Source organism: Phaseolus vulgaris, chromosome 11, assembly GCF_000499845.2.
Source record: "Phaseolus vulgaris cultivar G19833 chromosome 11, P. vulgaris v2.0, whole genome shotgun sequence".
Classification (NCBI taxonomy): Eukaryota; Viridiplantae; Streptophyta; class Magnoliopsida; order Fabales; family Fabaceae; genus Phaseolus; species Phaseolus vulgaris.
The window spans coordinates 9371715-9387424 of NC_023749.2; the positions used below are offsets into that span (position 1 = coordinate 9371715).

At 30.9% G+C, this 15710-nt stretch overlaps 1 protein-coding gene across 4 annotated transcripts; it reads left to right on the plus strand.

The window, feature by feature from the left end:
- Positions 1–8816: 8816 nt before the first annotated feature.
- On the plus strand, positions 8817–11427 carry LOC137828667 (uncharacterized). Of its 4 annotated transcripts, none has more exons than XM_068635357.1 (5): positions 8817–8964; positions 9094–9308; positions 9902–10113; positions 10377–10638; positions 10962–11427. In XM_068635357.1, exons 1-5 carry the CDS (start codon positions 8949–8951, stop codon positions 11295–11297), a joined length of 1041 nt encoding a protein of 346 aa, XP_068491458.1. In that variant the 5' UTR covers positions 8817–8948; the 3' UTR covers positions 11298–11427. The 4 variants fall into 4 exon arrangements, with proteins under 4 accessions (XP_068491458.1, XP_068491452.1, XP_068491466.1 ...); XM_068635351.1 differs by having other exon boundaries at positions 8824–8964; positions 9058–9308; XM_068635365.1 differs by having other exon boundaries at positions 8829–8964; positions 9117–9308.
- Positions 11428–15710: the final 4283 nt, after the last annotated feature.

Sequence of the window (15710 nt, forward strand, 5' to 3'; positions counted from 1 at the left end):
TTTAAGAAAGTATAACAATAATAAAATATTATTTATAAATATTTTAAGAGTTGCAGTTAGAGAGTAAATAATGTTAATTATATTACAAAATCCATTTACTTTGTTTCTCATTCTGGGTGAAGCTTAATCTTTCTTTGCAAATAATATGGGCTCACATCAACTTATAATTGGGTTTAGCCCAAATGCCCAACCAAATGCACTTCAGTTAAAGTTAAGGCTTCTTCTTCCTGTACCCCTACATTTTTCTTCCTGCACCCCACAATTTTCTAAATCCCGAAACTGGCCTTGATCTTTTATTTGAAAAAGGGCACCGTGGTTACTGGAAATCAGGATCTGGGAGTGTGCTATGGATTCATCAATCCGGAACTGAATCATTTTTTTTCGAATGAGGGGGTGTTCCGGAAACAAATTTTGCATAAATTATTGATTTACGGATTGTTGAATCCGGAAGCCTAATTCTATTATGGATTGGTAGATTCAGAATGTTTTTTTTTAATTATGGATTTCTGAATTTGAAATGTATATTTATGTCGGTGGATCCAGAATGCTTTTTTTTTAATGATAGATTTTTTAATGTGAAATGCATATTTTGAATTATGGATTGGTGGATCCAAAATTTTAATGGAAGTGCCAATCCAAAAAATTTCTAGATTTCATAATTCAGAATGCAAAAAAATGAATACAGTTCAAGTGCATTTTAGAGTTTTTAAAAAAATAGAGATAATTTGGTCTTTACATAACATTGTGTGGGTGCAAGAAGAAAAATGTAGGAGTGCAGGAAGAAACTGCCTAAAGTTAAAAAGGACATATCATTTCTTTTTGCACGTCCATAATTTTCATGTGCACCCCATGAGAGTAGTTGAAAGATAAAAATACCCTTATGAAACTTATATTTTAGCCTTACTTTTTCTCATCTTCTCCACTCACTCTCCATTTCTCCTTTACTATTTTTGTTGTTTCTCATTTACTCTTTCTTCACTTCACCATGAATCTTGGATTGAGAGTACTCACTCTACACTTCAAGTATCACCACCACCAAGTTCTTCCTACACCCAATCATTTTTAACATATACCAAACATAATTTTTTATTTCCAAAAATGCCTTTCATTTTGAAAATGAAAATTTGGAATTAAAAATAATACATTCTCTGGAAAAGTATATCCGAAATTCAAAATTCAAAATCCGAATAAAAAAATTCCATAATACATATAATTTGTTCTAAAAAAAAATTCCAAAAACATTCCAGAAAAGAGGATTCATAATGTTTTATTTATTTAAAGATATCTTTGTCTTTTCATACTGAAATTGGGTTCTGATGCAGGAAGTAATTGCCCACAAATATAAGGGTTTTTTTTCCTGCATTCCAACAAATTTTTCCCTACAACCCATTATTTTAGAAAGGAACTGTTTTACCCATTTTAAAAATGATTTTTGAATTATTTTTTTGAAAAGTTTTCAGAACATACTTTCTGGAATTTATGAAATATATTTTCAAAAAACATTCTCTCTAACAAAAATTTTGGAATAAACTTTTCAAAATATATTATATACGTTTCAGAATATGTTTTCCAGAATATTTTTTTTAAAATATATTCTAAAAAGAATTCTATGGAATAATGACAAATTAGATGGAATATTTTAATCATTTTACCTAATTGATGGGTATTGAAGAAAAAACAATTCAAACATAAAATATATAAAAAAAACACACTTAAAACATCACTACAAAAGAAAAACAAAACCACCAATCCCCTTCTATTCTCATTCAATACCACTAAGGTAAATTTGAAATGTTAAAGTTTACAGAGGTGCATATGAAAACTAAGGAGATGCATTGCTTTTTGTAGCCCACAATTTACTTTCTACACCCCATGATTTGAATATACTCTTTCACCGTCACTTCCACTTGGCTTCATAGATTTTCATCAATAAAATATATTATTTTAATATGAGTTCCAGGAACTCATTTTTTTATATGTCCAACTCACTTCCATGTCTATAGCATCCACGTTAAAATATTTTTTTTTTTTAATAAGAAACTTTTATTTCTTATAAATGTCCTAAAAGATTTGTGTTATACTAGGACAAATAGTAAAAGAATTTATGTAAAAGATGTTACTACAATAAAATTTATTTCCAAAATGGATTAATATTGTCATTTTTGTATTAAGTTTTGTTCTAACACCTTTTTTTGCGTAAATTGTTTTATAATGTTGTTCACATGGACAAAATTGCATTTCGAAACACTATAGTTATAAAAGATAAAGAAAATTAATTTATTTCTATATATAAAAAGAAAATTTCTTATTATAAGTGTTTTGGAGTACACAAATTGGTTTTTTTCTAATTTTTTTATTTATTTTTTGTTATTTTGTAATTTCAACTGTTAACAAAACAGTTTTTTAGTTTTAAAAATTATTTATTTATTTTATGTATTGTCATCTAACTATAGTTAAATGTGCACCACGTTATTCGAAGAGAGTGAAGAAAAGAAATTGATACTCATTTTTTTCAATTGCTATTATACAGTTATGAATTTATAAAATTTGTGATTGACTTTACGTTAACTTTTTTTAATATGATTGATTATAACATAATGTTTCTTATTAATTTTTAATTTATTCAAATTAATCCTGAAAATAGTTTGATTTTGAGTTTTGGCCAGTTTGTTTTGAAAACTGCTTTTCTATTTTAAATTGATTTTTTTTTAAATTAAAGATATTTGTAAATTTATCATATATATAAGTATTATTGACTATGTTTCCTTCCCAGTGGGTAGGTGCACTTAGATTTATGTGTCTTCTCATGTATATTCATATTTACTAAAATATACTATAAATTTATATGATTAATATAAGTATGCGAATAATAACATTATTTATTCAAATTTTAATATTAAATATAAATATATATAAATGATAAAAAAATGCAGATACTATATGTATGCGTATTAATACTCTTTATTTGAAATGTAATAAAATTAATTTCGAAACATTTTTTAATTTTTTAAATATTTCGTAATGTTAATATTCCCCTTAGCGTTTATCTATATCCCACGATTCAAAATTTGAAATAAATTTTTAAATTATGCATTATGGAACACAACCTCAAGATATTTATTAAAATACAATAAGCAATCTATAACGGCTGAAAACTCATTCTATGCTGTATAATATAGATGCTTTATAATAAGTGTAAATTTTTTAAAAATTAATTATTATATTAAAATAAAAAAATAGATTTTATTTTTCTTCTAAAACTCAAAATAAAAATACTTTTATCGTTATTATATTTTTATTTTTTTAAAGAAAAAAATTATATAAATAATGTTTAATTTACATAATTAATTTTAGAATTATCATTGTAAAGTATATTTGATTTATGTTTCGGCACATCCAAAACCCCGTCAACTCTTAAAAATTGATATCAATGATGGTTAATATATACTTGTTCTTTAACTGATTGGATACTCTGTTAAAAAATCTGATTGGATAGAAATGTTCTTTAACTCCTCAGTTATAACGTGATTCGATCAGATTCTAAAATAGATGAAAATTGTGAGAGAACATTAAAAAGAATGAATGAATAGAAGAAGGAGAGATGGAGAGAGAAAAAGAAGAAAAGTTTCACATGTGTGTTGGGTTTTTTTTTTCCTGTTACACATACTTTCTATTATATTTTTTAATTTCATACAAAAATATATGAAACCAACAGAGAGATCTTACATGACACTAAGTTTATATATTAGTGAGATACATTTAATTAAACAAACGCCTATTTAATTATTACGATAATGTAATGAATTAGTTATTAAAAAATATTATCGGTCAAAAGGGACATTATTAAAGTCTGTCAAATAATTTCTATTGTGACAGAATAATAATTTTAAAGATTGGAGTTAATTATTGGAAATCTAAATTGATGATAACATTTTTAAAATAAATAAAAAATTATTATAAAAAATACTAATTTATTATTTTAAATGAAAAATAGTTATTAAATGTCGATTTAGGCAACATACTAAAAAAATGTTTTAACAGAGGTTGTTTAATCTATGTTTATATAATTTTAGAAATTGATTTAATTAATATATTATTTTAAAACCTCGATAAAATAATGGAGATTTTTTAAATTTTCGTTAAATTTTAAAGATTTATTTTAAAATCTCGGCAAAATAACAAAAGTTTTTTTAACCTTCGTTGAATTTCAAAGGTTTATTCTAAAACCTCAGCAAAATAACGGAGTTTTTTTATCCTTCGTTAAATTTCAAAGATTTCTTCCAAAACTTTAGCAAAATAACAGAGGTTTTCTTAACCTTCATTAAATTACAAATATTTAGTGCAAAACCTCAATAAAACACTTCAGATTTTTAAACTTCAATAAATAAATAATTAAAAACTATATAGTTTTAATATATTTTATAACTAAATTTTCTAAAATTTTGAAAGTGTAACTTTACATTACAAATAAGTTTTCTAAAGTTTCAAAAATTTATTTTAAAAGAAAAATAACCTTGGATAATAAGTATTTCAACAACTAATCTTGGATAATAAGTATTTCAATAGTATTTGCATATTTCTTATGGTTTGCGTATTCTTATGATTGATGGTAGTTGGTTTATATAATTCCTAGTTTTCCTTGTTTTAGCTTTTGATGTACGTATATTTTATGTATAATTTTTGTTTTAGTTATAATTGTTAAAATTTAATTCTCATAATTTTTAAATATTTTAAATTAAGGCCTTTATTTTAATATTCATCCAATAATTAATTCATTGTGAAAGTGAGAAGTAATAAAGTTAATTTCTCTTCGCAATATGTTCTTGTAATCTTTGAAGCCCTTTGAAGCCCACATCTGACAAATAATACAATTATTTAGGATATATAAAGTTGGGGTAGTAAGGTGATGGAAGAAGCAATATTGGAGTAAGAAGAAAATTGTGTCTTATCTAGTGTTTTTTCTCCTTATAAATGATAGACATAAGTGTGGTTGAATTGTGATTACTTGCTAGGACTGTCGTTAGTGGCCATTGAGTCTGTGTCGGAAAACAATGTGCCTATTGTGGAAGAGAGAAGTCAAAAGGATAGTTAGAGATGATCGAAAAGGGGGTTGAAGGTTATTTCAAACGACAAGCCATTTTACGAAAATTTTAAAACTCGTGGTATTTTACGGAGGTTTTTAAACTAATGGTATTTTACGGAGGTTTTTAAATCCATGGTATTTGACAGACATTTTTAAACCCATGGTATTTTACGGAGGTTTTGAAACCAATAGTGTTTTACGGAGATTCTTAAATCTATGGTATTTAATAGGAGTTCTAAAAAACTTTTCCTGAGGTTTAAAAAACCTCGAGGAACACGTTCCCCAAGGATGGTTTAGCGGGGTAAACTGCAACTTTGGGTAAACGACTTAATAGAGGTTTTAATCATGGATAATGTAAAAATAAACCCCCGTTAAAACCATTTTTTCTTGTAGTAGCAAAGAGAATTAAAAAAATCATACTTAAAATAAAATATGAAAAAGATTTATATCGATTAAGCCAAAGCAAAAAATAATATTTTATTAGAAATGAATGGGTTTAATCGACACTATTAGTAAGACAAAATACACACCAACTCTAATTGAAAAGGTGTAAGTATTATACTGTGAAATGAATTTCATTTTTGCCACACAAAATATTACATTTTCTCCCCCTTTCCCCTCTTTCTCTGGAAAAGAAATCCCTTGCTCGTCCCCAATTTCTTTAGAAAATTTCTATGCATTTTATGAAATTTGTGATTTTGTTGTTATGGTGAGTGTAGTGAGGAAAACTTCCAAAGTGTGTAGTTGTTTGCATTGTTGAGTAAATTGAGAAATTCTAATCAATTGCAATATTCTAAATTGGGTCCTTGTTGGTTTAGCTAAGGATGAGGTTTTAGGTAGGAGGTCAAAAGGGTTGTGGTTATGGTGGATGCTAGTTTGGAGTTGGACCTCTATCATTACTTTAACAAATGAGTTCATTCTTGCTTCTAGTGAGTTTATTATTGGTTACTATACATTCTAAGATTGGATTGTGTATTTATTTTTTTATGTTTTTTTTGTGTGTTTGGATTCAACTCGTGCTGAAGTTGTATAAGGATTCTATAATGGAGCTAAAACTCTATGTTGGGATTGTCATAAATGTTAGTTTTAAGAATTCATAATAGACTTTAAAATTTTGAAAACATTTCATGTTTGTATTTATTGTATTGTTGTTCACAGTTTGGTAGAAGAAAGTATGTGTTTGCTCATAAAATGCATAATAGTGAAGTTTTATGATACAACATTTATAGGAACGTAGAGAACAAAGAACTCAAATAATGTGTTTTAGGTTGGAAAATGTTTGGGTGGTGGATTAGGCAATATAGGAGGACTATTAGCAGAGATATGTTTAAATGATTTTGGAAATGATTTTGAGACTATGTTTTGTGACAAGTCCAACAAAGTTTGAACTTCATTGTATAAATTTTTATTTATTACAGACAATACTTTCTTAATCCACTCAATTTTCATTTTTTTTAGCACGGGTTATAGCGTAAGCAACACCCATGCAAACCCTCATTTTTTTTCCAACTATGTTAGCATCGACCTATCCCTCTCAAAATGCAAAAGCTTTCATATTATTTTTCTCTCTTAAATAGTATATCTATCAATCCTATTTTTTTTTTCACTCTAGTAACATTAGTTTGATCATCTCTAAAGTTTTATTATTAAATATTATTTATTGCCTTTGTATCCATTGGTGTCTCATGTATAGATTGACGTGAAATTAAGTAACTTCCACACATAAAACATAAATTTCGTAACAAATATAAAATGAAAACTAATAATACTCAACTTCCTTTGTTTTGTGTCTCTTTTTAACCTACTCTAACCCTTTATATTCTTGTAGTGAATTAAACACGAGCCAATTTTATTTAAATAAAATAAAATATTTTCCTTTGTAAACCATTGAACTTCAAAGTCACTCTATCAAAATAATCTTTCAAATGTTTTCTTAGTACAATATAGCAGCAAATTTCAGAGCCAAAAGTTATGCAGTCAAGGTTCAATCGAGAGCAACTTCTTAATTTTTATATAGATTTGTTAACAATTTATTAGTATCGGATTTCTTTAACGTCACTTTTCACAAAATAATAACTTGCACGAAAAAAAGTGTTGCAAATTAAGCAATTGTTCCAAAAAGTAAGTTTGGAGTTTGGCTTATTGAGTTGAAACTTGCAAGGACACAGACAAACACAGACGCAAACAAAACATAGATGCTCTAATGAAATTGTTCTCACTAACTTATCCTAATAGCTTACCAAGAATATTCTAAACATTTTGGTATAAACCCCAAAACTATGATGTAAGTGTGGGAACAGTGATGACCTCAGATACAATCCTCATATTTTATGTGGTCAGCTTTGATATGGCCAGAGATATTTTTTAAATAATAAATATATTGAGTTATAAAATAAAATACTTACATGTTTCAAAAGTTTCAACACCATAAAACAAATGTTTCAAAAGATAAAAAAAAATGTAGTTTTTACTGTCAAATAAGTGAAGATATTTTATCCATACATAAATCATGAAATCACAACAGTTAAAAAATAAAATGTTATTTTTCTTTTTAATTACAATCTGATCCAAAGCCGACTTATGGGGTAAGGGGTGAGATTTGCACTCACTTATATACTATGAAAGACTCTAAACTCGAAATGACTCTGATACCATATTAAGAAGTGGACTTTAAGCCTAATTCAATCCCATAAAATCGACTCATGAGGTGAGGTTTGCACACACTTATATATTATGAAATGTTCTAATTTCTAATCGGGATCTCCAACTATAGTTAAAAAATAAAATGTTATTTTAATAAATACACAATAAAATAATTTACATATGTAATATGATATAATGTAATTCTAAAATTATTTTATTTTAATAAAAAATATTTTTCTTTCTAATTACAATATGATCCAAAATTGTCAACATAATACTAGTAAAAAAAATTAAAACATTTAAGGACATAATTGATTTCATAAAGAAATAAATCATTGGAGGAGAGAATTGATTTCTTTCCATAGTATCATGGTAGGTGGCTACTACTACATGTGGAAAATTTCCCACATATAACATCTTTCCAAAAATGACCATGGGTTCTGATTCTGATTTAAAGCAAAATCTTTTAAAGAGGAAAATGTAAAAAAAAAGAGAAAAAGAATAAAGATAAATTTACTGTGAGAGAAAAATTACATTTCTGAAAAACCTGACAATGCTGTCAAGAGCCAATTAGATTACATCCCTGTGAGCCTGTTTGCAAACTCAACATGAAATGTTCCAACCACAGTAGTATGTTAACAACAGGGAGAGGAACCAGAAAAATGCTGCTGTCTAATAGAACATTGGAAAGAGTATATTCACCAAAGTAAAAACCAGGAATCAGCATATTCTTTTAACACCATATTAATTATAAACAATCTATTGAAAATGAGTTTAATTTCTAAAAATAATTATTAGAATATTTTATACATGATAGTTTGTGATTAGATAATAATGTAATATCCTTTTAGATCATCAGTGCATTACTTACTCAGTAAAAATTGCAAAACAACACTACACTTTCTGTTATTTAGTTGAAGAGGGAAAAAAAGTTAGCTTCTGATAATAAAAGTACCTCTTTCATTTTCTTTTCCATTCAAATTTCAAACTTTTTTTTTGTCTTAATTTTCAGTTTCTCTCCACCACATTCAAAAGACCAATGGGGTTAAAGAAAGTCAAAATGCACAAAATTCCATATAAGGCAGTCAAATTCATTCATATCCCCAGTGATGCATGAAGGCTAGCCAAGATCTACAAGTCAAAAGACAGAGGAAACTAACACAAGCACCTATAAACCATTGATTTGAAAATTTGAAACACCTCAATTTCTTACAGAGAACATATGCAGTTTGTGACAGGTAAGCATGTTCTCACTTTTTTACCTTTTTCATGTTCCAGCACATCTATGTGATCATTGTAATGTGTCCTAGATCTACCCTCTACTCCTATAGGGATGGTTTCTAGAGCAGCAAAAGTGTTACTCATAGGTCTTCTGGGAATGTTTTACCAGGGTACTCAACTCCCCCCTCCAAAAGACAATGATTCACCAGATGGTGTTCAAGTTTCACCAAGAGTCAGACTCAGAGATGGAAGATACCTTGCTTATAGAGAAAAGGGTGTCCCCAAGGACCAAGCAAAACACATCATCATCATTGTACATGGCTTCGGAAGCTCCAAAGACATGAACTTTTTGGCACCCCAAGTATATACGCTTACCTCAATCTCTCTTTACAAAACTTGCTTGTGTTGATTTGAAAACAGTAGACATGTTATGTTGGATGAGTAGATTTAGATCTAATTAGCATACCAGGTAAAGAACAGTAAGCTATCAACAGTGCTAAACAACATGCTTGATTGAAATAAACTGTGGGGAAAACAAGTAGAGTAGATTCAAAATGCAGTGACTGACTCCGTTTTCTGTGCCCCTGAGCGTTATTGGAGAAGTTAGCAACAACCATCTCAAGTGGAAAAAGTTGTCCTTTTCTCAACAATATCTTTGTCACTTGATCTAATTTTTGATAAATATTGATGGAGTATTAGAACAGAAAAATCCATTTACATAATGAATTATTGGTTCTGTCATCTCACAATGAATCAACAATTCAAAATACTAATGGCAAATCATTAGACATATAGGTGTTCTGGTTATATAGTATACAAAGAAGATGTGTTTATTTGAGCCCTTTTTTTTTCCCACTAAGTTTTGAAGCATCTCTATAAACTTGGATAAGCATAGAAGTTGTTGTGTGCCTATTAAACATGACTGCTAAGATAACAGTAACACTAATTCTACAGGAACTGATTGATGAACTGGGTATATGTATTCTGCAATATGACCGAGCAGGGTATGGAGAAAGTGAGCCAAACCCCAAACGCTCACTGAAAAGTGAAGCACTTGACATTGAAGAGCTCGCTGATCAGTTACAGATAGGGTCAAAATTTTATGTGATTGGAGTCTCTATGGGGTCATGTGCTACCTGGAGTTGTTTGAACTACATCCCCAACAGGCAAATTTCAAGCCTCAAAATATAAATTTCTAAACACATGTTTGTTTTCAGAAAATGCTTCTTGTTTTCACAAATAATACAATAAATGACATTACATTTCTAAACACATGTTTGACTATTTTCTGTTTTCCAGAAAAAAAAGTCAATTTTGTGATTATTTGTAAGAAAAATACAAATAAACTCAGAAAATAATGGTCAAAATTTCCCCTTTTTAATGTTGGAAATGGAGTGTTAATTTCACCACAAGGTAAACATTGATGCAGGCTAGCAGGTGTAGCTATGATAGCCCCAGTGATAAATTATCAATGGCCTTCCTTTCCTGAGAGTCTGATAAAAAAGGACTATAGGAGGAAACTTATCAAGTGTGCCATCTTGCTTGCAAAATATTTTCCTAGACTGTTGCTCTGGTGGGTAACTCAGAAGTGGCTCCCTTCAAATTCTGTCATAGAAAAAAACCCAGCTTTCTTCAACAAAAGAGATATAGATATCTTAGAAACCATTCCTGGGTTCCCAATGCTTAGCAAGGCAAGTTACATGTTTCTTTCACTTGTTCTATTATGTGAATATAGATAGATTTTGTTTGGAGAAGAAGATAAAAGATAAAATAAATTAAATTTTTCTCATGAACTAAAACTAAAATTAGTTTAGCATAAGTTAAAATCACCTTTTAAAGAAGTTAAATAAGACAACTCCAGGAAACTAATTCTTAAGTCAAACTCACTAGAGAAACTGATTTTATTTTACTTTTTCTTCTTCTTTAACTGTTATTTTAGAAATTTATCCGAAAAGATCATGAAAAAACCTCTTTGAGGTAATTGTGATGCTGGTATATATGTTCTCACTTACAGGAAAAATTAAGGGAACAGGTTGTTTTTGACACTCTGAAGGATGATTGGCTGGTGGCCTTTGGCAACTGGGAATTTGACCCTTTGAAGCTAAGTAATCCATTCTCTCAGAACACAAGTTCAGCTCACATTTGGCAGGGCTATGAAGATAAGGTAGTGCCCTCTCAAATCCAAAGGTTTGTTACAGAGAAGCTGCCTTGGATACAGTATCATGAAGTTCCAGATGGTGGTCATTTGATTGTGCACTATAGTGGCGTATGTGAGGCCATTCTGAAGGCACTTTTACTTGGAGAACAAAATCTTTCATATAAGCCTAGATCAGGAGTATTTGTCTCTTGATTTGCCATTAATCTCACTACATTATAAACTTTTCTTCTTGTTTTAATTTTTCTTCTTTTTTAGAGAATGTCAAAAATGTAAATCATATTCGTTTATTGAAAGGAAAATGTCATAGATGTAGTTTACTTCATTTTTTTCTATAAATTTATGCTCTCTTTTCAAGGTCAGCTTATTTAGTGGAATCATCATGAAACTTCACTAGGGAACATGAAAGTGAAAGAGGGTGAAAAAGAGACTGCACAGATTATTGGGACTGCAGGGGAAGTTATACTGTCATAAACCAAAGAGATAAAATTTCCCCTATGCTTAGTCTATCAAATTGTTGTTTGTTCATGCAGTCTATTGCAACTGGGTCACAAAGTTGGAGCTAGTCATTAATTTTTTTTAACTGAAAATGCAAAATTTGAAATAACTTGCACTTTTTTTTTCAGTCAACAACAAAGTAGGACCTTGTTGAAGCTTTAAATGTACTTCAAGATATTTGACCTGGCTATTTGAAGAAATGGATCACAGAATGATCAAATTGGAAGGATGATATATGAACAATAATTAAGCACTAGTAATGATTCAATTATGCTATTGTGTGTGATTGTAGTCTTAAAGAGTTTGAACTTTGTACATACCAGTCATTAAAGTTGAACCGAATGACAGAAGATTATAACTATACGTGTTTGAAACTACTTAATGTGCATCTCAAGTACATAGCAGAAACTGGTCAAACTAAACCAGTTGCATGATTCTAAGAAAATTTTATAGTGCTTTTAAATAAAATAAAATGAATTTTGTCTAGTAGATGATGACAAATCAATTTTATAGAAAGATGATCTATTTTGTAAATTTATCTGAGGGTTATTCAGGAATATCTATAAACATATTTTTAGATTCAATTTTCTGATTCTTGTAAGATGTTTTTCTCCCCGATTATTTCTCTCTCTTAAACAAAAAATATTTTCTATTTTCTTTTCAATTTTTTTTCTCCAAGCCTCATTTCTTCATAATCTGGTCACACCTTGCTATAGTTGGGACTTAGAGATCATTTTTAAGTGATCGAATTTTTAAAAAGAGTAAGTTCCTCTTTATTATGAAGATTTTTTTATTATTTGTCATCAATCTTGGTGGGACTAGTTCAAAAAAATGATTTCTTTCAATTTGGTTAAGCTTATACTGAAATTTAATCATGTTTGAACATTCTGCTTTAAGTCTCTAGTGGGAAGGATCATCTTTTACACATTGGTTGAGGGTGCACTCACTCTTGACTACATTGAGTGTTTTGGACTTAAGGTCGCCTACCCCCTTTGTCCTCTTGTCTAGAACATTTGGCACCCATTGTGGGACTGGTAAATCTAGTCCCGTGCCATACATTCGGAACGTAAGCCAGGATGAGAGGAACGAGGCGAGCTACAGTGGAGGAGGAGGCAAATGGAGCCTCAAATGGTGGAATTCCTCCATATTCTACTTAAGTGTTAATGGAGATGATGGAGGCAATGAGGAAGCAGAATGATGAGCGTGCAGAAGAATTTAGGCGAACACAGGAGAAAATGAGGTTGAAGATGGCGGAAACGTTGAGAGGGCAAGAATAACTCCAAAGATGGAATGAGGAACTACAAGGCGGGTGGATGGGTGGAATGCAAGGGGACGCATGGTGGAGGAAGCAAAGCCAAATTTCCAATCATTCTCGGAGGAAATCTCGAATGAGCCCATTCCTGCAAATTATGTTTTTCCCAAGATTGGATTATTTACAGGAAAACAAGATCGAAATGCCAACATAAAAACTTTTAGGGCACAAATGTTAATCTATGGAGGGTTAGAGTCAGTTCGATGTAAAATGTTGGGAAGAACAACCCTGGATTGGTTTAGCAATCTACCAAAAGGCTCGGTAACATCGTTGGAGGTTTTCATTAGATTATTTGTCAGCCATTTTGCGGGAAATAAGTCAAAACCACCGAAAATAACGAATTTGTTCGAAGTGAGACAATTCAAGGGAGTTGGTGAAAAAATATTTGCGTTGTTTCAATGAGATAGTGGTTAAGATCCCTCAACCTAATGAGGTAATGTGTGTGGAGGCTTTCATTAGAGGTTTACGGTCAGGAGGATTGGTGGAATCACTGTTGAAAAGAAAGCCAGAGGATATGGCGGCTATTAATTTAAAAGTTGCGTCATATATCAAAGTAGAAGAGTTTGCTAGAAAAAAGAAATAGGAGGAAAGAAGAAGTGAAGATGGAACGAGAACAAAAGGGAAGAAAACAATGATAGGGTTTCTGTCGACCAACAACAGGAGAGGTTCGCTTAAAACTAGAAGGGACTAGAGGCCAAGTGGAGGCCCTTATGGAGGAGGAAGACTTTACAGCGACAGAAGGGAAGGAAGATTTGATTAGGCCCCACCAAAATTGGCAGTTTCCCATAAGGATATTGTCAAAGATGTGAATACGGTCAGACTCTTGCGTTTTCATGAGATAACTACTAGGAGTTTGGGGAACAATACAAATGCCTGGTGCAGTTTTCATAAATCATATGGTCATGACACAAAATGGTGTTATACTTTGAAGAGTTATTACAAAAAGGTTTGTTATAGGTTTTTAAAGCAAAAACGGGTGAGGAAAGTGGAGGAGGTGAAGATCGGAAGAAAGACCTGATGGGAAGGCAGGGAGGAGAGTGTCTGGGAGAAGAAAGGCATGAAAGATTGGTGATGGGGGATCTAAACATGATTGCAGGTGGATTCTCAGGAGGAGGTTTATCTAGTGCGGATCGAAAACGATATGCTTAGTTTGTAATGTGCTAAGCAACTGAAACTACTCCTATGTTGACCCTAAGTTTTACAAAAGAAGATTTGGAGGATGTTTTTCCACATGAGAACAATCTTGTGGTTATATCAGTTGTCATGATAAGCCAATGTATTCATAGGGTTTTGGTTGATCTAGGTTTGTCGGCAGACGTACTATTTTGGGATGCTTTTGTGGCTATGGGAGGATCGATGGACGAGTTGGAGCCTTATGAGGGAGTGTTGGTAGGATTCTCAAGAGAACCAGTACAAGTGTGTGGCTACTTAGAGGCTCAGATAACCTTCGGGGGATGGAGAGGGGACTAAGACGATCTATATCGTGTACATGGTTGTCAACACTCCTTCTTCATATAATATATTATTAGGACGACCAACTATAAATAAGTTAGGGGCAGTAATATCGTCAGTTCTTATGAAGATGAAATATCCTACTGATAGGGGTGTAATTGGAGTCATAAGGGTAGATCAGAGGGCAGCTCGAATGTGTTATGAGGGAAGTTTAAAAAATAAAAAAAGATGTTGGCAGATAAAGAGGGAGGTGAGAATAGATGATGAGATAGAGATAGAACAAAGGGTGGATTATGAGGGGGAAAGACCTCAGCCGACCGGAGGAATTCAAATCGATAGTAATAAGTGAGGGTCAGATTCTTAAGATTAGAAGCCATATGGGAGCAAAGAGAGAAAAATAATTGGTAGAATGCTTAAAAGATTATGTGGGTGCTTTCGCATAGTTAGTACAAGACATGCTAGGAATAGACACATATTTTATGTGCCATTGTTTGTCAATTAACCCAAAGGAAAAACCAATTGTGCAGAGAAGAAGGAAACTGGGTGAGGAAAGAAGGCAAATAGTAGATCAAGAGGTAGAAAAACTCAGGAGTGTAGGGTATGTTCGGGAAATCCAGTACCCTTTTGTTGATCAAGACTGATCAAATGCTTTTAAGAATCCAAATCCAAGATGTTTGATAAAAGGCGGTGTTGTTGTTGTGTTTGAGTGGGATCTGGGTAGAATAAAGTGTGATCCACTCCCTTGTTGAATCTAAAACTAATGTGAATTAAAACCTTTTTGAAATTAAATGTTTTTCCAACTAAGTGAAAAACAACTTATTGTTTTGTCGAATCAACTGGTTGTTTTACTCTTAGGATTTTTTGAAAAAGGTTGAAAGTTGTTTGGTTTGGTTGACTTAATTATCAAACCAAAACAATCGGTTGTTTCGTGATTTCAACCGATTGTTTCTTTGAAAATGCTAATAGAATTCAGTTTTGAATGGTGAATCTATTTTAAATGATTTCTAACTGAATACACTCCTTCATTAAATGCTTTGACCAATCTTTGGAAAATATAAATGATTTGTTTATGTTTTCAAACATGTAAGAAACAACTTTAAGAAATTCAGTTTGACAGATTTGTTTTTGAGATTTCAAGATTCACATCAAGCTTTAGATTTTCAAGTGAGAGTGGAATAGGATCGAAATTGTATGCAATTCAGATTGTACTGTGATAAGGTGTAATCCTTTCTAAACCTACTGTATTTCTAGTATTGTGTTGCCAAGGAGTGTTGTGTGTTCTTTAGGTGTTCAAGATCAATACTCTTGGTGTGGTTTGCCAAAGGTAGTGTGTTTCTTGAGGGGTT

Coding starts and splice junctions, on each gene's coding strand:
- LOC137828667 (XM_068635343.1), top strand. Junction 9,309..9,901: donor TGAACTTTTTGGCACCCCAA/GTATATACGCTT, acceptor CTAATTCTACAG/GAACTGATTGATGAACTGGG. Junction 10,639..10,961: donor GGTTCCCAATGCTTAGCAAG/GCAAGTTACATG, acceptor TCTCACTTACAG/GAAAAATTAAGGGAACAGGT.